Genomic DNA, 27843 nt, shown 5'->3' on the forward strand with positions numbered 1-27843 from the left:
CCAGATGGCTACTTGACGATTCTTTTGTTTTCACTGTTGAAACATTACGGTCAACCGTGATATTTATCTACCCCTAAGCACGTATATACTAGATTTTTCTCTGTTTTAAAGTCAGAGAACGTGTAGTTGGGGGTAGATCAACGAAGCTACACAATTAAGCTTCAACTTTGGGGCTTCTACATTGAGTGGGTCTTCGAGAGCCCGACGTTGAATTATTTTTTAAATTTAACAACTGCCAAGTTTATTTAAAATTCAGTTCAGACCCCAATAAGCCCAGATCCGTAGGTTCGAGCAGTAGGTATATAAGATAAAGAGCCATGGCAACTAAATAATATGGTGGGAGTAATCCTATTAGTGACCTCGTGTGGCCAGTAGATTCTGAGTCGACTATAGACGAGAAAGCCATGGATCAGATACAGTGATCGATTGCCAGGCACACTGTGTACTAGTCCGTAGTTCTGTCCGAATGTTCGCATTGCTTGCAATGTATCTTTGATGGCATACGGCCGTGTACTATATATCCGGTGTGTACAGCTTGATCCAAGATTGGTGCTATCCGTTCCTTGCAGAATTGCATGAAATCACTGGTCTTTCTCCCATCTTTAAAAAAAAAAAAAAAAAATACATACACGCAAGTTTAAGCCAAGCAACTACGAACCAAGAAAGATTTAATACGCTCGTATTCATTGGACTGTACTGACGGGTATATTTCCACGAACGATAAATCTTGCTTCAGTCGCACGTAGGTTAAGGGGAACTGCCAACACCCAGGGGTGACTATATAGCATTGTGTTCGGGCAACGATGCTACTCGTGCACGGGAACGCGTGTAGGCGTGTACACGTGCTCGTGTGATCGCACACAACCACGTCTAAGAACAACACACTGTGCGCCTCTGTCGCTGGATCACGTCGCGCTGGGTCTGCGGGAAGCGAGAGGTTATATTCCGTCGGTCCTCCACTACGGCGCATTGTGCGCACTGCCATGAAACGTCTAACCTATAATAATCATACCGATATACAAGACGAGCTCCGTAATGCTTGCTTCTCGTACACGCACACACGTATGTGTTCCGTCTTGTACGTGTGCGACCCGAGCGGCAACATGGCTCACCGTCAATCCGCCATTGCGACATGGACGTGAGGTTACGCGCGCGAACGGGAAGCGAGGTTGCCCTCGTCTCTGGCCTCTCTGCCACCCAGCGTGCATCGCCCGGGTTCTGGCAAGAAATGGTAGCAAAACCTGGTACAACGTTCGATTGGCTGGTTGTTTTGCCTCGACTATTAAGGCGTCTGTAATTGCTCCGTAATATAGGGAGACCAAGAATCGGCTCGATCGGATTGTTACCACGGGCTTCGAACCCGGATCTTTTGTTTCCTCGTCAATTACACCTGACCCGCCTTTTACATGGTGAAAGCGGACGGAAAAGAAAATCGCGTAAAAAGACGCAAATGCTGGCTAATAGAAATATACCAAACTCGTTTCGAAGGATAAACTATACGATATGTAATCTAAAACGTAACAATTTTCAGCGATTTTTCGATGACTCGTAAATGACGCGGTTTGAAATTGAAGTCGAAAACAGCTACCAGATTTTACTTTGTGCACGCTGCGAATAGTACATTGCCATTAATCCTGTAAGGAAAAATACACGATGTACTCCTCGTTGCGCACCTCATTATATCATATTTATCTATATCGAATGCAAACTCGTTATCTCGACATCAAGAGCTTAGAGTATCAAGATCTACTTACAAGTCTTGCGTCTCCTTCAGAGTTCGCTATGTTGAATATCTTCGAGTCACCGTTCAGTGGCCAAATAGGATACATCGTTAATAAATGGAGCGAACGTTGAGATATTGTTTGGAATTTACTTGAACGGTGGTTATCGTACAGTCTGAGTTCGTGTATCTGGATAGCTGCAAATCCATTTCGATACGTTCGATAAAAACAAGTTGGAATCATATTATATTTCGGAAAGCTTCTAATAATTTTTAGAGCGTACGCGCGAATGGAGCACGTCTGGAGAATCTCGATAATTTAAAAAAATTCTCGCGCTCCTCCGATCGAGCGTGTTCGCGTATTACCGGTCGTGTCATGTATCGTTTGGTTATTGAAATCAATCCGAATATGAATGAGAGACACATGTTTGAATATCAATCCTCTGTCATGACTCGCGTCGTATTTTTTGCATAATGCTTGCATTTATATTCAATTGTTCGACGCGTGAAAGTTTTCAGGGACCCAAATACCGACTCGCGTAGTAATTACTTTTGTTTGACTCTTCTTCGGCTCTTATTAACGGTTCAAAAAAAGTAATTTATGATTTCCAGTTGCATCGCGCTTTTGATAATATTTTTTTTTTAATGTCTGATGAAGTTACAAGGAAATCCAATGAAATGCGTAGAATGTCTCATGCCCTAATTGTACGACTCAGCGTGTTTGCGCGCGCTACGAAAATAGTATTAAGTATACCGTCCGTCCCCTTCTATCAGTTACACGCTATCGCAACGCAGGTTTGCATATTCTGACTGCGCACCTCTGAACAGCAGGAATTTCACCACGTGTTCTCTCCCTCTCTGGCTTTCACCTTGGTCTTCTTCAACGAGCAAGTCTCCCTCCTACTCATTCACCCTCTAAATTCAGTCTAGGTTCCCCCTTACAAAGCGTGCATGTATTTGTTAGCACATTTTATGTCCCGACATTGATTGAGCATACATATTCCGTTAAGGCATTTCTCCGGCAGACATTCCAAATTGTTTTCTGTCCTATTATAACGAATTCTCGTTGTGCTTTCTTTCTTCACCGAAGGTACGCCGTACACGAACGTAATCATTCCGTGAATATTTCTTTCCAAGATGATTTTCATTCCGTATCGTAAACAATTATTCGGCCAGATATCAGCGCCTAGGAAACCAGAAATATTACTAATATTATTTCAAATTGCTCTTCGAGATTAGAATCGACTTCCAACGTACTTTTCAAAGTACATCATCGGTGATTATAATACCAGGCAATGGATCGTATCGTCGTCGAAAACGTTATAGTTTGACAGATTTATCAAACGTACAATTTTCCGATCTATGTCTTAATAACCTGGATAATAAGCACGTCCGTATCAAATATTTTCAATCTCGCATGCAAAGCCAATCCAGCGGATACGAACGGATCAGTTATGAAACTATGTATGTTTTCTTTCTATTTGCTAGCCTAATCGTCGATCGTGTACCATTTTCCAATTATCGTATCCAACCGTTTTGTACAAGTAATTGCATCGTCTATGTCGTTTCTGGTTATCCGTGTAATAGGAGCCGCCGTGTATCTACATCAATTAATAGGAATTAATTGCATTTTCCTGGGGATTAACTTTTTTGCAAACGCGCTCTGCGTCGTCGGTGCGGTTTTTCTACTGCGTGACGAGTTTAAACACGAGAAAATATCGCCGTGAAAATTATCATTCCTTCCTTATCTGAAGCTTTATCACGTTCCGTGACAACTGGACACTTCGATCCTCGTTTCCATTATTTATGGTTTTATTAACGAGCCGGGGCGTGTAATTCAAAGACGCGCGCCAGACTTCCCGATGGCCTAGACTCCGTTATTTGTGCAGGATGCGTCGTTGATGTACCCGTACACGCATAGAAAACTTGTGTGCTCATTCGTTGGTGTTCGCTGCATATCGATGCATCGATGTTTATTCAAGTGCAGCTACATCGGCCTCGTGCGTCTGACTTTCAACAGCCTCGAAACATGATTTGAATAATTCCCAACAGTAGTGGCTCATCCAATTAGACCCCTTTTCCGCGATACGATATAAAGAGGAGCAAAGAATACGTTCGTGTACGAATAAGATTAAGCAACCGAGGCATTCGAGCTGTTTTATCGAGAGTAATTTAATAAATATGTATTTGAAAATAGCGATAAATTATTGGATATCGGGTGCGAGGAGTTTCACTTTCAGGTGTTGTCTGGCTTTTTCGAAAGTCATTTTATCGGTACGATATTTAAAATTAGGAAAATTTATACTTTTAATTAGAAGGTCTTAAAACCATTCTAAACATTCCATAGCGTAAGGGCGAGGAAACTAGTTTCCGTAAGAGAAACTAAACGACAGCTCTAAGAAGTATTACGTTCGACGTCTTATCAGTTGCAAATATAATTTAGCAACGCCTGTCGAGCTATAATAATAAACGCAATTTGCATTATTGATCGATTGGAAATTTTAATTGGATGCAAATTGTAACGATTTAGTATCGTTGATCTCTATGCGTTTCACTTAATGTCATTGATAACGAATAGTTGGATCATTCATCTTTCCTAGTCTTTTAACAAGATTCAAAACATACTTTAGCAATGCAAAGCGTGACTTTTTATCCCTGTTTTTGTCGCGTCTTGTTCTACCAGTAGAATGTCGTATTACGATCGCCTGAGGAACTTTCGATACGAGTTGCATCATTTTTCATTCGAATAATCGCGCATCATTGTACGCGAATTGTTAACAGCAGTATTTCATGCATTTTTTACTGGTTTTTTGTTGTTTGTTTGCGTTATGGGTTGTAGTTACTAATCGTAGGATTTCTTATTTGCCACGTTCACTTCCAACGTTTGAATAATCTCTGATTTCTGCTCCTTAATAGTCTTCTCACTCTATATTACCATAAACTTATAATTCGCACGATTCTTCCATGATACAGTTTACAAAAAAGAAAAGAAATCTTAATCTATGCTATCATCTTACAAAAGCTCGATGAAATCGGAGTTGTTGGGGTCCTGCCTTTCTATTTATAGGCAATTTTTTACGCGGTTGTCCCAGTTAGTTACCTTGTTACAAAGATCGAAGAACCACTGTCGTGTAATAATTCCGAGACAAAAACCAGGGAAGGTCAATTTCTCGAACTGTCCGCATACGTTTAAATCTATGGCCGCCTTCTTGGAAGTTGTGGACGAGCCCTTAAGGGGCTTCTCGCTTACGTCATCCGATCTTTGGACTATCCTCGGCCCCCCGAAGACCTATTACCTTATTTACGATTCGCATGGCCATTATCTCTTGGCAACAAAGTGAACCAGCCGGTTTTTCGATACGATCGTGCGTGCAGACGCACACGGTTGCGCACGCACACGTACACGTACGCACACGAGGGCGTGCTCCTTCATTGATTTCGCTGGTGTGAAAGGGGAATCGGGCAGACAATGAATACAAAGGCCGCGGTACAACATAGAGACCGGGCAGAGAAGCGTGCTCTCGTCGAGGCGCCTCGAGAACGGAAGACTTTTGTCTTCGCTCGTTAATAACAGTTTTGACACAGCAGGAAAGGCACGGATGATTGGACGGCTTATGGACGAGGCAAAAGGAAATTATTGAAAAATTGATTTTTACGATTACGAATCGTTCCTTTGATCAGAACGATGCATTGATGCGTGCCCTCATCTTGCGCACGCGTCCCAACGGCTTCCACGTGCTTCAGCGCCGGTGGATGTGTGTGATTCATTAAGCTCAAAGAGTAAAATCCAATAGTCGTATTGAAGAACGTTCTGAAAAAAAGAATAAGAAGGATGTAATTAAAAAGAGAGAAAACGGAGGAAAAATTGATGCGTCGCTACGTGACGAACCGATATTAAATTTACATCCGCACGCGGGGAATTTTGGCTTAATCTCGTGAAAAATAGTAGCCTAAAGCGTTAATCGTCGCAGAAATGAAAAATAATAAAATTAAGAGTCGGGTCGAAACGGACCCAGAGTTCGCCCTCCTTAATATCAAGTATTCCCTTCTATACTGAGTATGGACTATAATAATAGCTGATATTTTACTGTATTCAAAACTGATATTCGTATATGGATTATATAATATTTATGACCAGCGTATTTCTCGTCTGCTAATTTAATTAATATTGATCTCCATAATTTTATTCCTTACTTGCACGAAACGTTGTGTTTAAAATAAAATGAAATACCTTCGATATTTACAAGCGCAAGAAAATTCGATAAATAAATTGTTAATTTATGAAATCTAAGTCGGAAAGTTCGCAGTTACTTCTGGATTTATTTTAGAATCACTGTTACCGAGAAGAAAATCAATAATATAAATGTTTCCTGGGGAAACATCCAAGCCAGAAATGGACTATTTTTACGAAAACTAGTGACAGTTGCCCGGATTGTCTTTTAGTTTCTGAATCGAGAACTTTATTCGGGTTATTTATAAATTATTAATCGAGTCGGCGAATGTTTATTTCTTTCGACAATAATCGACGATATTATTATTTGATAATTTAATGTCGAGTGTCAGTAATAATTCTCGTCCCATAGAATCTTACAGCTGAATCTTTAATACGTGTGACTGTAAATAGAGTCGATCGGCATGGTCCGATAAAATCTTAAGATCGTCGGAAAGCATTGGTGTTGCTATTCTTAAAAATTAGAACGTTACCGAAATAAAGAGTTCAGGACGTATCGCGATGGCCAAACGTCGGTAGAGACGAGGAATTACGAGCAACAAATTCTGGATCAATAACTGGAATTATCGTCGACGGTGAAACGTTGGTCAGGTCGCGCGAGAATTTTCATGAAAACGAATTGTCGTTGGCCGTATCGCGTAACGGATGTGTGTACGTTGCTGGGTTAACCATCGGAACAACAACCTGTTCGATGACTGTTCCGTTTGATGATTGCAACAAGTGAGGCCCACCGCTATCCTCTTCCCCGACCTGTTCCCAGACCATTTTACCACCGACAGCCACTCCCCGTTTCGAATTCAACAAGTGGCCAAATCATTCTACGCGAGACTACGTAGCCCCGAAAAACTGGAATTTTCCAGCCAGCGGACAAGTCATTGACCATTTAACGCCGCGCGAGCCAGAGTATTTCTCTTTATCGAGAGATTTTGTCATTCGGCCCCGAAATTCCTCTCGTTTCGTCGATGGCGCACAATGCTGACGCTCGATGACGCCGCGTAATCGCATCGAATTAATGATTCGGCCGTGAAAGCGAATCGTTTTATTCCCACGATAAATTAGAGGAAACGAAAACACGTTTCGAGGTTAACGGAATAATGATATCAAAGGAAAATGATAGAAATGAAAATTATCGAGCAAAGGAACGAGTTATAGAGACGCGATGGAAGTTGGAAATAATTCGATGAAAATTGTTTCACCGAGTTATACTTGGATCTCGAAGTGCTCGTGGAAGTTACAATTTTATGGATTAAGTCCGAACAAGAGAGAGGCTAATTAATTTATCGTTATATCGGACAGACGCGGACTAAATTTTTATCTGCGTTAAAGCTTCGAACGGAAGATAAAGGAATCCGTGTTCGTTATTGTTATCTGTACAATATTGAAACAATAAAATTATCCGTGTGTAATGATAATCGGAGTTCGTTGCTCGTTGAATCGACCGAGAAAATTTTTCAATAATGTATCACAGCAAGTGGTTGAAAGTCGAGCGTTGGAATTTTTTCGAAACTCATAGTCTACGCCAATTATTAGAGTTTCCTCGTTTTAAAATTTTGCAGCATATGTGCACGGGTGGGATCGGTTTCTCTTAATATTTCCGCGTGCGGGTTAGGAGCGTACTCACGAAATTCGATTGACATCGCCGCAGAAGAGGGCGGTGTGTAACGTAATCATTACTGTCATCGGAAAGCCCGATCCTTTTCTCCGTAATTTCAACCGATGGAGCGGCGTCGGTATACGGCGGCTGAAGAACCCGTAGACTCAGACCTCGTGCTACCTGGTGGAATGGGTCTCATTAAGGACGCCTTCATGGCCCTTCATCCTTGGCTCTTCAGGCCTCGCCTCTCCCTCTCATCCCATGGAGACGCTCGTCTTTTATACCTGGATGCCCTCTGCTCGCGTTTCTCGGCTCCGTTTGTATGTTCGCGTGCGCCTTATGCGGCCGAAGGCCATTTGATGGTGGTTGCTTGTCATCTTCGACTTTAACCTCGTTACGATTTACAGCCGTTTCTGAAACGAACGAACGAACTCGCAACACTCGCGGTTTTCCTTTAAATACGAATTTGTTAAGATTTATTCGACGTCCGACTTAAGGTCCAACGTAACGCGAAACGCGAACGTTGTACGCGACATTACGGTGTAACGAGGTTTACCGTGCTTTCCGCGCCCTTTAACGACTTCTTTCGCCCGTGCATTTTGTAAATGCACTTTCATTGTTGCGCGACGGGAATTGCGCAGTTCGATAGAAATCTCGCTTGTTACCGTCGTGGCGCGAGACTGAGACATCTTGCGAACCGAGTTCTCTCTTTTCCACGCACGAGCGTTGAACGGTGAACGTGAATTTTTAATTTTCAAACTCATAAAAATAAAAGAAATCAATGTTCTGTGTTGTTTGATTCCCTCACGAGCAACGTAGAGAAACGCGTACGCCAATGCAAATTGGCCCGGATGACCTGAAACTTTTTCGAGCGGTCTCCTCTCGGTACGATGCCATTAAGATCCAATTAGAGCTTGATAACTCGGTGGAATGGTGTAACACAAGTAAAATGAAATTAAATATTGCTAAATGCCACCTAATGACACACTACCGTGTTAGAAACCCGATAATTTCCCCATATAAGATTGATAGTTCCACATTTACAGTTGCGCAGTCCATTTAGAACATAGTTTTTCTTACAATTTAACCTTTGTCGAACACACTTCCAACGTTTCCAACGCGCTGCTAAAAACGTTGTTCGGCGTAGAACGTTGTCTAATATTAGCAGAAAATGTTACTCGACTTTTTAATCTTTCTAATGCTTTCAAATCGAATTTTGAAAGAAGCTAAACGGAAGCCATAATTTTATTCCTTATGACTCTGTATGTAAGTAAAAAATCTTGATTGCTCGCACTAATTAAAAAGAGGAGCGTACCCGTTTTAAAATTGGTCCGCGAGAGCAATCGAAAGCTCATATTTACATTAAAGGAAAAAAATATTTCCTGGTTCCTCTGCCAGGCGAAACTTGATTGCTTTCCGTTCCGGGTACGCCGGTAGGTCAATAAAAAGAAGATACACCTGTATGCAAATATCACACACGTCACTCGGACGAGCACAGCCTCTAATCCCAGAAAAAATTTTCGAGAGGTGGGCTCCTTAGCGATCGCGAGGTACAACCCATATCGCTTCTCCGTTCTAGCTGATCTATTTTTCGTTCTTTGTCGCGGCTGCTTTGTCGTGTATGCTAATCGAATTCCCCCCTCTCTCATCTTTTTCTTTTTTTTGCTTTTTTTTGTTCCAGGGTGGCGGAGGAAGCGGCGGGGCTGCGGGAGGGCTGAAATTCACGGTGGCTGACACTTGCGAGAGGATCAAAGAGGAATTCAATTTCATCCAGCAACAGAACCACTCGTGAGTCTTTCTCTTTTCTTTGACTTCCATCGTCCGTCTCTCTTGCTCTTGCGTACGCTCGTCTATTCATCCCTTCCGTCTCGTTCGCGTTTCTTGAAGATCCACGATTATTGACGCCGATGTTTCCCGGGTTGTCTTCTCCTGCTTCCTTCCGTCCTCCCGTCGTGTTTCGCGGAGCTTGTCGCCGCGTTCTTCCGTCGACGTTGCACTCCGATCGTTTCGAAGTCTCTTAACCCATTCGGTCTTCATTTATTTTGCGATTCGCGTGGACGAACTTCGTCATTTGTCTAGCACTTCGTTCGAACAACCCGCGAAGTTTAATTTCTGCGAATAGAACAGGCTGCACGACTGAAATTAATTTCTGGAGAAGAATGTACTTAATTATAGAAGTATACAAAGTTTGCGATATACTAAAAACAGACCTTATAATAAAGAATCGTATTTCGTTCAGATTCACAAGCGGTTGTTGCAAGATTATATGCTCTGTTCGAAAACTTTTGTTCGCCACTGTACCCACAATGTGAAAGTCATGAGAGAATGGCTGACGTGTAATTATATGTAGCTTAATATTATGGTCGCAACAATTGAGACACGTAAGGATATACACACAACTTTAAACAATTTGTTTCGCGTTAAAATCTAGTTTCTTTCTAACGCTGAACTTAACGTTATTACGACGAAGTCGAAGAAAACGAAAGTGTTTGGTTCGCGTTTCGATGTTCGGATTTCTGATCTTGAACCGAGAGGCTACTGTGACCTATCGCGAGAGTTCTTTATGGCTCGAACGGCGTTTTCTCGAGCGCCGATAACGAGCGAAAGTCGCCGCGGTACCGAGCGAAAAACGTCGCGTCGGAGGGAAAAACGAAACGTTCGGTTTCACTGTCGCGAAAGAAGAAACGGGACGTCGGGGACGTCGGCGATTTATGGTAATTGATTATGCCCGGACGATAATTAATCGCCGTTGCGGCAACTTCTGTCCAGACGCAGGTGATGCTGTAACGGTTAACTGTTATTGGAACGACGCTCACTTTCGAACGAGCTCGCTGAAATAGGACCGTGTGTACAAATGTCTGCGTTTACGTATCATTAGTTATCTTCCGCGCCGCACTTGCGATACCGTTGAAACATCAGACGAACGGTCAAATTTGCAGTTCGCCGTTAACCTCTTGTCACCATATACAGCTTGACCTACGCAAAGCGATACAAATTGTTTTCTCCGAAACTAATCACGATATCGACACGAATTTATCTTAGATTATATGCTTCAAGGTGGTTCGATCTTTTTAAATAGAATTAATCGTCCCTAAAATATTTACCATAAATAAATACCTTATATAGCGATAACGACTGTATTGCATCACGTGAAAAGTACAGACTGGTGTAATCGCGAAGCTCAACTAGGTCGCTATTAAATCTAACCTATGTACGCTTGCCTTTTATGCTGAACGGGTACTTGACGCTATACATGGCACCATATTGTGCACGATCTTTCACATTCGCGTACTAAAAAATTGTTAAATACAAAAATACTCCATGGACTGCGATAATACGTGTAACTATTATCAGAGGGATTGTCGAAAGTTTGAAATATCAGCTCCTCGCTCGGATCCCTATTATAATAATCAGATATCTTGAAATAGCATTGATTTAATCATATCCGAGTCAGAGGGGGAAATAAAAGCTAAAAGCAAATCCACATCAGTAGCTGGTATTCCATTAAAAGTTGTTAGAATAGAATTACTAAATCTAACAGCGATATGGCGAGAAATAAGGTAAAAATACAAATATCTGGATTATAGTGGGAAAAGTATTTTAGAATGTGCATTCATCTTTAAACGAACGCAATAATTGTTCTTCGTTTCGTGCAAGCGTTCATTTTCGTATCACTTTATAAATTTAATTTCGTATCGCGTTTTTATATTTTTACGTAGACCGCGAACCACGTCTGTTAAAACTTTTATGCATTTTACCGAAATTATCGTGCCATTTCTGACTTCATAAATTTTGCGCGCGACGAACAAAAAAATGTCACGCAGTAAGGGATTAACGCAGCTACTTTCGTTCTAGGTAAGCGATACTCGTGGTCGCGATATTTCTGCCACAGAAACATTCTGCAACGAATTTTCTCGGTAATTCGTGCACCCTTCCAACTCGTGTATTACATTTTTCACCTTATGATCCTGGATAATTGCAAAACTACAGTCAGCTGTTTTCATTTTCAAGGAGAAACAATTCTACGACGTTACGAGTTCACAGTCACCTCTTTGTAACGCGAATTTGTTTCGTTCGTGTTGGCCCAATTAGTTAGGAATTAACGTTCGTAAGATGTCTTTTACGCAGCGCGTGTACAAAATGATCTTTGCGTTTCAAGATTCGATCGTTCGAATTGTACGAAGATTAAAATTTCAGCTGGTTAGAATTGAACGACGCGACGATCGATGTTTTAAAAATGAAACAAATGTTCGTGCCCCCGTTTCTCTTTTCTCGCTCATTATACTTTAATCTTATATGGTGAAATATTCATATTGGTTTCCCTCCTCTGTGACAAAGCTGAAGAAACTGTCCGGAAAGTTTTGTACGCCACTCTATATCGACCACCTTTTATCATAAATAAAAGCATTCTTATTTTAGGACTCGGAAACTGTTGGTTCTTGAAGCTTGCATTCGCAGACGCCACTCCATTTATTTTTACAATTGTCACGCGAATGCAAACTCCAGTTCGCGAATTTATGAACACTTCATATGTTCGGACGTATCGAAGCGAACAGCTTTCAAAGACAAACACGAAAGTTAACGCTTTGATGGTCGCTCGTTTCGCGCAAAGACCATTACTCGCCATCGAAACATTCGTGAATGTTTCGATACGATGAAAACATTTTATAAATGTTACAAATATAATTTAGATTATTCGATTTCGCTTCTCGGAGTAACAATAATCAAAAGGTGTCCTGATCTGAGCAAAATTAAGACAATAAATTGAGTATCGTTCACAGGGGGTGGGATCTTTGGTCGATAGATAGAATATAATGCATGGAACGAGCGTATTTACCGAAATGCTTCCGATACATTTTCCTCCTTTATTCGCGAATAGGTTTTTTGCATTTTCTACCGACGAGGCCGCCTACCGCAACCACTAACGCCACTATAATATCATTTCTTCTTATTCCTTCAGCTTTTTCGCCGGAGAACTCGATCTTACTTCCAGAGACACACCGAGCGCTTCTTCCTCGAATTCAAGATGCTCCAAATCCCAAAGGGGAAGGCAGCGGTCTTGCCCCGCGTATCTACGTGTAGACACACACACACGCGCACACACGGACACATAGAAATATATATGCATACGAGCGTGCACCATTTCCACTGTAACGCATGCCTGACTAGTTCCGTCCTCAATCGCTTTTCACTTTTCAGACTGAAGATCGAATGCGAGAAGCTGGCCAGCGAGAAGACCGAGATACAGAGGCATTACTTTATGGTAAGACATTTTGTACGTTCGTTTTTACGTCTTTTCATCTTCGTCGGATATGCTGATTCGCCGCAGTTGAAAGGATCGCCGAAATCGCAAACACTGGGAAGAAAGAACTGAATTGGTTCGGGTGGAGCAGTGGTTCTTAACCTTTCTAACCGCGCGGCACGGTTCAGAGGAAGATTCCTAATCTTTTCGAGTTTGTGGCACGGTTCGAAGAGAAAAGGCTCGTCTCGGTTCTTAATCCTTTAAGAGCGTGACAAACAAGCCACGGTATACTTAGCTGTTTTCGAGACGCCTTATATCGACTTCCGATGTATTATTTTTCATACGAAATTCCAATTCGATATACTTTGCTCGCCCAGAGACGATTTTATATTATAACAAAGCGAGGTTTCAATTTATTATTTACGTTTTTGAATGTTCATTCGTGACGAGCTACAAAAAATTTGTATATTTTCTGGACACTGATCCGTTATTGTTATCGTAACTAACGAGGTATTCCCGTTTGGGCAAGAAAATAAATTTTCCTGCTAAATATTCGCGGTATAACGTAGTTGGTTACGCGGTGCGGGGGTGCGCCGCAACACGATGGTTAAGAATCACTGGGGGTAGAGAGTACTGCATTATCCGAGCTCCGTTCGTAACCTATGGATTCGCGATTGCAGTCGGTTTGTCTAGCTAGAATTTTACCGAAGCTGAGTTAAGAACGTCCCTTGTCAACAGATTTCTACGTATCGCTGTATCTTCTCTTTGCAAACACGATTCAGCGAATTTTTAATACCGATATCTTGAACATTAGATTTGCTCAAATATTTTCTCTGCTTCGATTAAATTATTATAAATTCTATACGTAACCTTTAGACGAATGGTCGCGTTATTTCGTTGGGCGGAATTTTCCTGGTAGCATCGCACGGCGCGTCGTTCGTTGCGAAATTATCGATAGACGCCATAATCGTGGCCAAGGACTCGGGTTTTATAAGCAACGAGGTTACAGGGCCATTATTGAATTCGGTAATCTTTGTCGCAAGCCCCCTACGGGATCGGAGAAAAACGATCAATATTGTTCTCGCTTCGTACTGCCGGCTCTTCGATTCAGTTCCTATCAGCGCGAAGGCAATTAGCTCAGCCAACCGTACTAATCGTATCGTCATCGGTAAGGAGCTTAACTTGGACTTACCTATATTAAAGTGCAGTATTAACGTGGACCAAAGTATTTGCCCGGGAGACCATTTCATTTCCGACTTCTTTATTAAATATTTATTATAGCGGGACGGCTGGAATTCGTTGCGCCAACGTTGGTACCTCCGACCCTTGGAAATTCCTGCGATCGAGTACGACACGTTTTAAAAGCTCATCGTGGTTCTTTCCTCCGGTTTCACGGGTTTAATCTGAACCTCTGGTTCGGAGCGCAAACTGCCAGCGCAAATAGATCTGTATTTTTCATCGTTGGTCGACGTAACCGCTGCTTTTCCTTGCTCTGGCTCCCGCGCGTTGCCCCTCTCGTTGGAACAATTTTTGCGGCAAAATTATTCGCGTCGGGAAAAATTTTTCTAACGATTTCGAGGCGCGCGGTCCCACGGTCCGCGAGCGAAACAATTGGATTCCTTTTGCATTTATGAGGAGTTTAACTATTTAAAAATATGTTCCGAAAATGTTGCTGGAAGACTCGAAAAATTCACGGAGTTACGAGACACTCTGGAGGACGTGTCAGTTTGTGTTTGAAAATTTTCGAAGCAAACGTTAAAAATTGTTGATCGACAACATGTGATAAGATCTGATTCACGATTCGCCTTCGTCACGATACTCCAGACAACGCAAAAAAGTACAGAGAGACGACTCGGTTTGTTGAAATGCGCCGATACAGCATGTCGCTTTGAGATATTGGCGTGTATCGATGTTACGTTTGAAAGCTTCATGCGTCTTCCTGGTTTTTGTTCCGATAGACAATTCGTCCCCTTTGTCGAAGGTTGTCTTGGAATCGATACGCTATAAAAGCGAAGGAATAGAATCTTCTTTTCTTCGAATTTATTTCTGTCTCGTAATTTTAATTATAACGGATTATTGGCGAAGGTCTTGCGAAGACAATTTTGATCGGACGTGAAGTTTCAACGTAGTAATGCATAAATCAAAATTGTAGAATATATTTTATTCGCAGAGGTAATTACTTACTCGTTTAATTTCGAAGAGTGCGTGGTAAATGATATGGCAATTTTATTTTAAAAAATAATGCTAAAAATGAGAAAATACGAAGTTGTGACATTAAGTTTCCCGATGAATAGTAAACCTTGGCATTCCACTTTTGCTCGTGGATCCTTCGTTTGTTAGCGATATTCGATTATTTTTATGAAATTGAGTTGACGCGTAAATTGTATCGATCTATTTACGGCTCCTCAGTTTTCAGTGGCTCGGACGTGATCGGATCGAGAACTTGCGGGAAAGGGATTGGTTAGATAGCCCTCTGGTGGTGAGAACGGGAGTTGTCGCCACAATTTCATTATCTCAGACATTGTTGAAAGTGTCCGTTTTGTCGAACACGCCGTGCTCCAGATCGTTGCTGCGGGCTACGGGTAGTCGAAACTGATAATCGATACCGATAGTGGACTAGCAAAACTGATTATTAAATCAGAATACCGTATATAACTACGAATAGAAATAATAATTATAATTATTATATAATTATTTTCCATAAAATTTATACCACACAAAATCTGAACCGTCCGAAAACCGCAGACGCAGTACGAATACTTTTACGACTCGCTATAAGATATAAAGGGGTTTTAAGTTTTCACTGAGTCGTATTCAGAAGATTTTCGAAGTCGTTTCCCATCAAATCGAGGAATCGTTCCGTGAAAAATATTTTATTCCACGGATTTGAAATTACGTTTCTTCTCGCTGCGGAATCACGCCCTTTGAGGATTGCATTTCAGAATATCTCGTGTCTCGAGAATCTCCGGCACAACTAAATTTTTTTGCACGGGGAAGCTGTGTACGCGAACAGCAACGCGAAGAAAAAGAAGTCGGTACGTTTTGTTTATTTGTGTCTGTATATAAATTCCCGGATATTTGAGAATATGCCCTTACGTTGGACGTTATGTTGTTCTGCAAACTGCTGTGACAGTGTACGAAAACGCACGTTCTAGCTCGGAGGGTCAACAACCCTGCCTTGATACTCGGATCCTGGATTTATTTCCACCCCCTGGAAAAACCTCGGGTTGGAAGCCTCCTATTATTTTAAACGCGCCCGCTGTCTGCGAGCGTGATCGTTCATAAACTCAGGTGTTTCCTTATGCGTCGCGTTACTTTTAATGTGTCGCAATAACGTTCGCATTTCCATACAAAAAAAAGAGAAACAAATACAGTGAAAATGTAAAGCATCAGAGTAACGTTTATTCACGAAGAATCTTTAATGTGATTTTATATTAATGTTTTCGACCGTGAAATTGTTCAGCTTGGAGAACAAAAATGTCGCTTCGAACCAGACGCGGGCAAAGCTTATATTCGAGTGAGAATTTGTTAAAAATAAATAGAAGGTGAAGAGCTGGTTATTTATCCGTTACTCGTTAAACAAAAATAAACATTCCAATCATGAAATAAAATATTTCATGATAAAGTTTTAAACCTAGAAAATTTGTGAAAAATTTATATACTCTTCGTCTTGTCATATTCTCAAACCATCGCAAACAGTGTCAAATACATGGTAGTAGGAGCTACCAAAAATTTTAGTATCAGCTTAGGTAATCGATAAATTGTCATCGTGTAATAATTAAACGTTCAAATGCTTGAAAATTCGGATATCGAAGGTTCGCATAACTGCTGGCGTACCTCGATCGAATAAGATTTAAGTTATCGAAAGTACGTTTTCATTTTGAGGCCCCGAGAACGGCAATTTGGCGCAAACCGATACAAACGGAGTGCGAACGAAAAAGAAGGGAAAAAATGATACGAAATCGTCGCGATCATCGATCCGTGTGCTCGAAGAGCAGTTACGCGATACGGCTTCCGTCGCAACCCAGCTTCCTCGTTCGCGAGATCGTGCGCCGATGTTAACTGTACGTTTGATCGTAATTGTCGCGAACTGTACCATCTCTGTAAACTGCTACACCGATGTGACACCGTGCAAGCAACCAAGCAGCAAGCTGGGCCGAGTGGTTGGAGCTTGGGAGGAGGAGGGGGTGGAGGTGGAGAAGGAGGGGGGTGCTAGTGGGGGTGGATAAGGGGGCAGGGGGTGTGGGGAGGTGACAGAGGGGTTGATGGGGGGTTGGGAGTTGAGCCGGTAATCGATATCTCCAAAGTAAACGAAGAGAGAGTGAGAGAGAGACGACAGAGAGACAGAGACCGCGGAAAAGCGTAGAAGCGGAGCGACGGAAGGGCAGCAGAGAGAAAAGGGGAAGGGACAGAGAAGGGGGGAATTAGAGACAGAGAGAGAAATTGATGTCGAGGGTTTGTCAACTACCGACAAGTATTATATACGTGCAGCCCAACGGGAAGGAGTGTGTCGGTGCAACGTATGTGCAGACTGCGAACGTGTTTCTGATATTCTAATTCCACCCCTGTGTATTTCAACCAGCCACCTTCCCGACCCCCTTCTACGATTCATCCTCCGCGATTTTCATTAGGGTAACGTGCCGCGTAAATCCCAGCGCCGCTTCAATATTTCCTTCCTTTTTTTTCTCTCTCTTCGTCTTCTCCTTTCTCTCCCACCCCCTTTGCGTTGGCTTCTCCACCCTCGTCTCGCATTCCGTCCTTTTATGAAGTTCCGTGCACGGATCATCGCCTCGCGACACGTCCTTATCCGATACCACCCCTTTCGAACGGACGTCGACTCGTTAGGTTCGTGGATTTTTCGTTAAACGACGTTACGGTCGCTGCGGCGGGTATCTCGAGCCTTTAATCGGTCGAGCGGCGCGAACACGCGATACACGCGTCGTTACTCGTGATTAATGTTCCGCCGTGAGATTACGGAATAATGATTTTTGTACGGGTAACCGCGCGCGCGAAGAATAATCGCTTCTTTTCGTTACCCGGGATCGACTCGACTATCGCAGCACCGCCACTTTAGATTTCCCGATGCCTTCGGCCGCACGAAGGTCTCCTCGGATCTCTGAAACGATACATTCGTCGCGTTGTTCCGTTTTTATCGCGAGACCATAAGGGTGATTTAATGTACGATCGAGTCGCGCTTCATCCAAGTTTTTCATCATTGGTCGAAGAGGTCTATTAAATCCAGATCCACCGATAATTTTAATACAGTTGTTTTCCTAAGCTGCTATATGAAAACATACAAAATAGGGTGCTCTATTTCTTCGTCCCTGTACGTCAAATCCCGCCACCAAGAGCCAAATGGGGCTGACTAGAGCGCCAACGGTGGGGATCGAGCGAAACGTGCAGCACCCCTCTTGCTTCTGTGCCATCCCGCTAATCATCTTTCCAGCTCTGCACGGTGCACGCGGCTGGCGTGGATTAAAGGAGAGTCTAGGGGGCTAAAGCACCTGGTCTTACCCTTGAACGGACCACAAATATATTTTTTTATGCAAATTTAACTAATACTTCACAAACCATACAAGAATACGCATTATAAATCAAGAAGCACTTCCTTCGTTCGTAGCATTATAGTTAATCGTGAAAATTCTCCCCATTTTCATCTCGATCCGTATTTTTTATTCTTCTCCACATATATGAAAGTAGCTAGGGAATATACTTGCCTGATGTTGCGTAGATGTGTTATAAATGAACCTACAAGAAGCGAACAAGTACTATGGGAACCACAAAAAATTCGTTGTCGAGATACAAACGTGCTCGACTCTGCCAGATAGACTTCGACTTTCGAGCTCGCCGAGTTCGAGTCACGGTTCGATCCTTTGGCCCCGAACCTTGCTTTGAAGACTCAACCTTTAAGGTCGAGCCTCGAAGCTTCGAGAACTCAAGCTTTGTACGTCGCTAATAGAGCCCTTTCCTAGCCGTCGAATTAATTCTCTGGAAAGTATCCGATGGGTCGTACGCTTGGATTTGGTTCTCGTTCTCTTGGTTTTATTTGATACTTTGGCTGGGGTGAGGAGCAAAAAACAGTAGTTAAGTTGATAAGAAATTGATTCGATTTCCATTAGGGGAACTGGAACGATCGATGTCAGTAAACTCGGAAAGGACGCGAGAAACATTCTTATGGAAAGCTGGCTGGGCAGCGCGCGTCACGTTTTTCACCCTTTGAGAACGCAGACTTCCCGATTACCCCCGTTTTATCTATCTCTCTCTCATTCTTTTGCACCTACCTTCGTCGTCGTTTCTGTTTATCTCTATTTCGTTTTTCCGCAACGTAACAAATTAAACATAACCCACATCCTCCGGGCACGTTTCTTGATTACTTCTTGTTTTTTCCTCCCCGGGTTTGCGTTCACCGTCTGCTTCTTTTTACAGATTTTATTTCCACCTTTGAAGTTTCCACCCGGGCAATTTAGTGTTTTCGTTCCTTTTCACCCCTCTCCCCACCTCTTCACTCTCTCCTCTTTTCACCGACGTTTAGGAAGTTTCATAACCGTACAACCAACGTTCGCGGGATTAACTGTTTCCACGAATTCACCCTTACCCCTCTTCTTGCGACGATACACGCTCCTATTGGTCGTTTTTCCCTCCGCGGTCAACCAGGTGGCTTTCACAATTTTCTTAACGCCAGTTCGACATCGACTTTGCGACTTCCGCTTTTACGCTGTTATCGATATCTGATATTTAAAATGTGATGCCTTGATTAGTTTGAATAGTTCAAGATGAACTGATCAGAATTTGATAGAGTAATCAATTTCTTCGATATATTTGGCTACCAAAACATTGTTGATGTAATCTTTCAACTGCTATGTATGCATAGTAGGACCTCGTTCGATGCAGGTAATTGGGGTTGAAAATCCCCACTAGCGTCTCCAGCCTTACTTGTTGCTTAACGACCATCTTCCTCCACTTGTCGACACTGTGCAACGAACGAGTAAGCTCATCAATTATTTTCGAAAGTATATCATGAAAATCAAAAGTAATTTACAAATTGTTCTGCGATCACATTTACAGAATCATAGTGTAAACAAATTTTAACGTCACGCTTCTCCCTACGTTACGAGTTGTCACTTTTCTTTGACCGCCTCCCCTAAGAGCGTGACGTAATTTATGAACAGCCCCTAAAGCAACCCTAGCGCATGATAACCCACCCTTAAACTTCATTGTCTGTTTAGCTTCCAAATAGATTATTCGTTCTCCCCTGATCCGGGCTTTGGTATCAAAATCTCTATCTATGGCTCGAACCGATTCATTTTGGTTTTATCAATCGTCCGTACTCTGTTCTTTACACGTACAATTTTGACCGTGTCACGATCCCCAGTGTTCGTAACGCTAGATCGAATAAACTTTTACCTCGAACGTGTTCGTGTTCGTGTTCGTGTTCGTGTTCCTTCTCCTCCAGCTCGGTCCATTATCGTCTTTGCAAGGGTAACGCGTCTCGTTTTCTCGGTTCTCGTTTCCCGCGATCGACTTCGGCTGATTAACTATCCGTTAATTGTACTCGCGAGCGCGAGGTGCGAGCCCTCGTGAAAACATTCGAACGGATGAAAAGCGAGAAACAAAGGGAAAACGGGAGCGACAAGGTGGAACAAAGTGCGGAGCAATGAGTCCGGAAAAGGGATACGGAATATAGGGTAGAGAAACACGGGGAAGATAGAAGGATCGGTAGTAGGGGAGGGGAGCAGAGGGGAAGGAGAGTGGGCGGCTCAATCGCCCTAGCAAAGGCTCACTACTAAAAGATCCATATCGAATAACCGGAGGGGGTGAAATTATCGGTACAACCCCTATTATTGGGTTCCGAACCACGTGAAAATAGAAAAGGAAAGGTTGCGAGATGAGATCGATACGACCCCTCTGCCGTTGAGAGAGTTTCTCTTCATCCGATTATCGACTTGGCCCGGCGAACTCTTTTCTTCGTGTTTCGGGACTTTCGAGCGAACCAATATACGTTCCGCGATGCGGCCGAGAAGCATTTTATTACGTAGCGAATCGAATTAACTCCCGTCAGGATATCGATGACGTGCAATTTAAAGCCGACTTCTCCCGTCGGTGGTTCCCGTATAATACGATCTCTGTCTTTCCCCGAAATCGATTTGCCAGCGCGATAATTATGCGTAGCCGGCGAAACGAATAAACTTTATACGTATTTCGCTGGGAGGTCTCTCTCGACTGTCCTGGAACCAATCGACCGGCCAATCAAATCGACGACAACTATTATCGATGATTTATAATCGATAATCAGATTGCCGCTGAGAGCTTCTTCCTCGAGTGTGAATCGTAGGCAAACGTAACTTTCATCGTTATGATTGAATGTTAAAACGTTCGTACGATTGTCCAATTATCTACGAGGTACCGATAGTGTTTCTGAACTTACAAAAGAGCCGTAAAACGTGTCTTTCTCGTCTGATAAAGTCTTTGGATGGGAAAATGACTTCAGAGACCGTTCGTCTACAGAATTGCGCGAAAAGACGAGAGGCAAAACGGATGGTCTGGGCATCGCGGTAGTTCTACAATAGCCTTGGGCGACCATTTGATTTTGTTCTGGCTCTAGTGCAGGTTGAATACAGTTCTACCGGACGACTGCTGTAACAAGTGAGCTATTTAGACATGAAGCATTTAGTTTATGACGCTGTCTGTCGGAGACAGCTAGAGTCCTCGCGACTGAACTCGATGGTCTTCCCCGTGACTCCTCATTTGCTTTTATTTTATAAAATAATTAGGATTGTGCTCGGATAAAAATCGATTAATTTTCTGTGAGTAACTTCGAATTCTAAAATTGACACACTTACGGAGTACATGAATCAAACGGATTGCTTCTCGATTACCAAACGATTGTCAACAGATTCTGGCTAGTGGCTATAAAATTAAATTGAAAAGCAGCAAGGATATTGGGAAGGAACAAATCCTCGAAGATCGTCGTATATTTCGAATCAGGTTCCGCTGCACGAGCGTTCCATCGATGGAGTTATTACGGAACGAAGCCGTAGATTCTTATTTGAATATTCTATTACGAATGAAACACGGAATAAATTATATTTTATTGGGTGTCACTTCTTTTTAATTCTTTCATCTTCTCCCTGTACTCCATATAATACGACCCGATGGTTTAATAGATCGCGTTCATTTTAATTTCATCTCTCTTCGAGCGAATTACCAATCATTAATAATTCACCACGTTAGATTAAACACGCGCGGAACGAATGCGCGGAAGATTCATAGCGTTTTTAAAATTCTTTAGCCGCGCGATTTAACAACTCGCAGATCCTTGAACTATAAATTGGACGTTTCGTTGGTACTGGGATTCTTATGAATTTTTTAACTTTAAACCTTACATTTTATAGTGTTTATGATAGACATACAAACTTTTTACAGAGATTATTCTCTGTTTTAATAGGATGTCTTCGGACACATTTAAAAACATTTTACTTTGATGAGAAACAAATGATCACGAATGTCTGGTACGAATGGTCGTGGCAGACTGAAAGGATGAAAAAACATTGCAATGTCACTGATAAATAAATCTAGCAGAGAGATAGAAGAAGACAAATAAATCTAGGAGGAAATCAAGATAAGTGGTACTTACGTTCCAGCAAAGAAATAAGGTTGAACGGTGCAGTGGTTGGTCGTTTAAACAAGAGCGTCATATAAATAGTAATAAACCTAATTTATTAAAAGAATCCAAGGGTTTTCCACGAAGAAAGATAATTTTGGACACTCGACGTTGATTGGGCTACTATTTCGCTTGTAATGTCATATTACTCAATAGAATAAAATAAGACACGAGTGGCTTTAGCATGTCTGTCCACTACTCGCTATTTCTACTTACGTTGAAGTCCAAGTCGTACTCCATCGCATGCATAGGCAATGAACTTTTAAAGTCGATTTTCTGGGAAACGAATCCTCGAATGGAAAAGTTGTATTCCTCATTTTCGGTTTGTTCTTCCACCCAAAACCACCCCTTTGTCGATCGCATCATCGATGCTGCGGAGAACCCCCTGCACATATTAGGCAATTTAACGCGTTGCAACCGTCCTAATAATGTGTTAACACGCTCAAAAGGGAGAAAGATTTAAATCGTTCCTCGAGCACGCACATCGCGTTCCACTTATCTGTCGCGCGACAATATTCGTAACCTTTCGCATATTGTCGATCTACTTAGGTAATGGACAGACCATGAAGATGGCATCGGGGCTTGCTATACACGACAGCGTTGCTATTACGATAAGAGGGTCGACTGTCGAAAGGGGAAAACGCGCGTAGAAGTTGCGCGTGGTGCTTACGAGGTTGCATTCTCGTTGCTCTCGTCGTCGTCATCGCGGTCTCATCGTGATTATCGGCTGCATTATTAACTTGGTATATTTCCGTGGCCGATGCTATCGATTTCTCCGCGGTGTCTGTCGGCCCGATGTGTGTGCTTTAGCCCGACGAGCGAAGCCAACCCCCAAAGCCATTCGTCCCGGAACGAGCGGCTAAAGGCGGACACGCAGTGCTAAGCGACAGCCACTAACCGATTTACGATCGCGCAAGCGCGTTCACCGACGCTATGATCCGATGCACTTCAACGGAACACAGGCCAGATCGAACCGCCGTTCGGGATTCGACGTGACTCTTCCTTTCTACCCTCTATGTTTTTCAGCTTACCTCTGTTTCGACGCTGCGAGGGATTATCGCTCTCGACTTGAATGCTCGAGCGTTCTTTATGATTCCTGAGACCAATTCGGTGATGGAACTACACTCGAATCGCGCGAGGACCTTCGCGTATTCGTTTGTTTTTCTCGCTGTCGGCGGATTCGATCTTGCGAACGACAGAGATCTCAACCTGGAGTCCGACGAGGATTCAATCCTTTGGGGTCTGAGATATCTTTAAGTTGAACATTTCTATCTCCTTCAACTGGGGGGATCCCCCTTGGAGGTACCAAAGACGTTTAAAAAACGATACGACCTTGGCTGGTTTTAAGCAGGTATTATTGTAACGATAGAAACTTGAAAAACAACGTACAAAGATACCTTTTGTTATCGTATCGATACTATATTAGCCCCATCGCCACTTGAGAGGGAGGAATCTGTTGGCAATCGTTCGGTAAACAAAAGAAGAGGGTTCGAATATCTGGTCCAGCAATCTGGTAGTTTGGTTGTTTTACCCTTACGGTCCTATGAAATCGTATGGGGATTGGAAGTTATTGTTTGACGCGCTCGATGCTTGGAGCGCAATTAACCGCAGAAGTTTCGTCCGATCGAAGCAAATACTTTCCGATCACTTTACTCCTTAATGTAAATCCCACGTTAATAATTCTCAGTTTACGAACGTAACATATTATTGTACATGTTTAAGAAATGCAACCTCGAATTTGGGCCACGCGAAACAAAATGAAACGACGCTATACAGATTTCATTACAACGAAAAAGAGTCGTGTGGTTCATCATGCGGATTCGAACCAGCGACCCGCAAGTTTCATAGTCGGCTGCTTTACCGCCGTGGCCACAATTACTTACTGACAAAAAACGCTGACGCGACTAAAACACTACGAGCACAAAACGTTGAATTAAAATGTCTCGAAAACGCAGACCCGTTGCTACGAAAACCCTTTGGGGTCTTTTAATATTAGATCTCCACCGCAACTTATATCTAATTCCAAAAGCGATTTCCACGTTCGTTGGTCCTCGCGGTAGTCAAACGCTAGTTCGTCCGCGTAAACTGACCTATCCTGTGGCTTCTCGGTGTTGGCCACACATCGGTTTGTATACTCCATTTTTATCCTGTGGTTCTCGATGTTAATGAAACATCGGTTCGTTCGCAGACCGTAATAAAAATACCTCGTCAAAGTTATTACTCGCCTCGACGCATAACGAAGTTAATTATTTTATAATCGAGACGTTAGATAGAAAAAAAATTCCATTTCGAGAAAATTAACTTCAAAGTTTTCCCTTGAGGATTATTTAATGAAAAGTAGCACAACGATAAAGAACGAATTTTTTTTAAAGATACTGAGTAATACTTGAATAATTCCGGGGTTGAAAATTTATTTAAGAGCTCGTATTTTTTAGACAATTACGAGGATGGAAAAACGATGATTCGAGCGTATCTTTGTATTGTAAAATGGAAGGAAAGTGGGCTGGAAGGCGATCAAGTTTAGTCGTTCGAACTCTTCCTGTCCCCGACACACAGCGTCATAAACTAATTGCTCAGTGGGTGTAAACACGCGATCTATCTTTACGCGCCTCTCGTGTCTCTGTTGGCCCGCTTTCTTGTTCCCTGTTCCGCTAACATTTTTACGAGCGTGCTGTAATGCGCCCTGGAATCATCGCATCCGTAGGTAATGCGTCCCAGAACGGACGGTTGGTACCCGAGCGGGTTCAGCTACTAACCAATTTACGATCGGTCGGCTGTACCCACGAATTGTATGTAGTTAACCCAATTGGAATCGTTCCGGTTCCAAGGGAATCCCCTTGCAGCCATTCGTTCGCCGATTGTCTTTTCACTTCCTCGCTCCTTATACTTTAAAATTAAACGTTTCGATTAACATTCATCGGTCGTTTCGCGCGACAAAGGAAACGGTCTCTTTCGCCAGACGCTCGGCAAACGTTCGGTTTAAATAATCGAGTCGCGAAACAAAAATACGCTGAAACTTATTCGCTCGTGGGCAATCAGCTTTGATCCTCGACTCCCGATACGATCGCTGTACGGATCTTACATATTTGTATATAAATACAATTAAAAAATAGCTAAAACGTTTCAAGCTTTCAAAATAGTTCCATTCTCACGTTCTCGATTTGTTTTACAGAGAAGTATCGTTCGCGAGGAAGTTGTAGCATTAAATTACCTCGAAAATGAAAATTGTTTGGAAATTGCCAATAAAGTGTTGAATCGCTTTTGTTTTCGGCACTTAAATCTTACGGGGCTTTATTCAAAGTTTAACGACACGGTGAAAACGGGGTACGCAACGTTTGAGATAAACGATTGCTATAACCCTTAGGTGGAACCCTTTGAAGGAACAATACGGATCATTTCGACTCCACCCTAGCAGTCGAGGGGCAAGATAACGGCGTGGTCCTCGTTGAAAAACCGTCTGTCGGAAGTGTTCGATCAAATTCGATCTTTGACACGATCGAATCGAAGGTTGGTCGGTTGATCCAACTCGTTCGCGAGAGACCGTTGTAATGATCCTTTCTCGTGTACGTTGCTGGCCACAACGGAGAAAGGAGCAGGAAGGGAAACAGTGGTGCGGCGGTTCTCGTTTCGTCGAGATTTACGAGAAGCCTGTTGTATTTATTAAAAGTTTTGTACCGACCGGGTTCGTGCTTCTCGTGAAAACTGTAGAGCGTCTGAAGCGATATTGTAAAGAAACGGAAGTTAAGTATCGCTAATGAAAGAAACGACAGAGGCCCGGATGAAACTCCTGGCATCGCAGGGTTGCGGGAGGTCGTACTCCGAGCCACGACCATCGGATGTCGACTAGATTTACTGTGAATAAAAGCAGACCGCCATCGTAAATCGTAAAGTATTGCGCGGAGCGTGGTCCACGACGAAACAACGGAGCATTCAAATATCTCTTTCGAACGGTTGCATCGCGAAATATCGTATACGAAAACAACGCACGACAAAGTATCGGTACAACATAATATCGATAGCAAAAATATCTCGCGACAAATTATCATAGTAACTTCTGATTACATTTTATTAATTACCTTCGACGGTTTGACCAGCGAACGCGTACTTTCACTACTCGTTAGCGAGTGTTTATAAATACAATATGTGTATGTGTGTGTTTGTTACAAAGTGAAAGCGTGGGCGGGCGAGGGACTCGTGGTATATTTACGCTTGACTTATTAACCCCCCACATATTCGTGGCGTGTGGTATTGTTGTCCGTAATAATTTATCGCGAGGTATTTTTACCTTTGATATTTCGTCGCGCGATACTTTGGATAGTGTTACTTTACGTAATATTATTATTTGATGATATATTATCGCGCCACTTTTCTGATCGAAGACGTAGGAAAAAAAAGACGCACAAAGGACACGAACGTGTAGTTACAATTTGAAACAGTGTGATAACTTTGTTATTTCTGGGAAACGTGACGAGCAAGACATCGTGCATCTACCTGCATCTTGTCCTTTACGATTCTTTATGCCAGGCGTTGCGCAACGGCACAATCGAGAAGCAGATGATATTATTTGCGAAGGCAGATGGAAAGTGCAGAATATTGTGTTTCCCTGTTCATCTTTATTTTCAACGAAATCAATTTTGCTTGATCGACGAGTCTCCGACATCGCGGATCTCTCTGTACGACCCTATTTATGTAGAGGGCTTCCACCCCTAATCTCGATTCATCGGATACAATGACGATGATTTTGCCCACGCCATATGCGTCGTGGCTGATCCGACGAATTCGTAGCCACGAGATTCGTTTTCATCTGTTGCGAGTTTATGGTACATGACCGGCGATAAAGCAGCCCTGGGAAATCGCATCTGTTTACTTCAGATTTGTGGAAGTATAGCTCAGGCCTTTAACCCTTTGCGAACGAAAAGTATTAGTTTGTTGGTCGAGGTAGTTTGTACGCGAAGATCAAGATAAAGAACGTACGGTAAACCATTAGAAATAACTAATCAAAGAAACTTCTGCGAACATAAAAAAGTATCGACGAAGGGTTGATGCTTGAACCAGAGGCCTGAACCCGGGGAAGCGACTAGTGGGGTTGGAGACCAACAGATTATCGTCTGGTTAGGTAATGCTATCTGGTACTGTTTTAGAGAAAGGAAGATTATGAAAGGATAACAAGGATTCGCATTAAATTGAATCCAGAGGTCTTATACAACTTGTTGAGCTATAGATGCGGTTAGAGTTCAGAGGTATTGGGCGGTTTACAGGACACCAGGTGTCTCAGAGGTCTCTAGTTGGCGGTTCCGGAGGTTTTGGAGGGTCTGGAGGGTTCCTAGTCTACTTAAGTACCGGGCGGACCTGGAAGTGTCAAGAATCTCAGTCCCAGGAGGTTCTCATACATTCC

At 42.7% G+C, this 27843-nt stretch overlaps 1 protein-coding gene across 3 annotated transcripts in view; it reads left to right on the forward strand.

The window, feature by feature from the left end:
• The window catches only part of Gro (TLE family member transcriptional corepressor groucho), a 113987-nt gene that overhangs the window by 17251 nt on the left and 68893 nt on the right, over window positions 1-27843 (forward strand). For all 3 annotated transcript variants that reach the window (XM_076784061.1, XM_076763112.1, XM_076762275.1), the window contains exons 3-4: window positions 9227-9333; window positions 12745-12808. In XM_076784061.1, the coding sequence (XP_076640176.1) occupies window positions 9227-9333; window positions 12745-12808 (171 nt within the window). The remainder of the gene's footprint in view (window positions 1-9226; window positions 9334-12744; window positions 12809-27843) is intronic.

The sequence above is a fragment of the Colletes latitarsis genome, chromosome 1 (assembly GCF_051014445.1).
Source record: "Colletes latitarsis isolate SP2378_abdomen chromosome 1, iyColLati1, whole genome shotgun sequence".
NCBI lineage: Eukaryota > Metazoa > Arthropoda > Insecta > Hymenoptera > Colletidae > Colletes > Colletes latitarsis.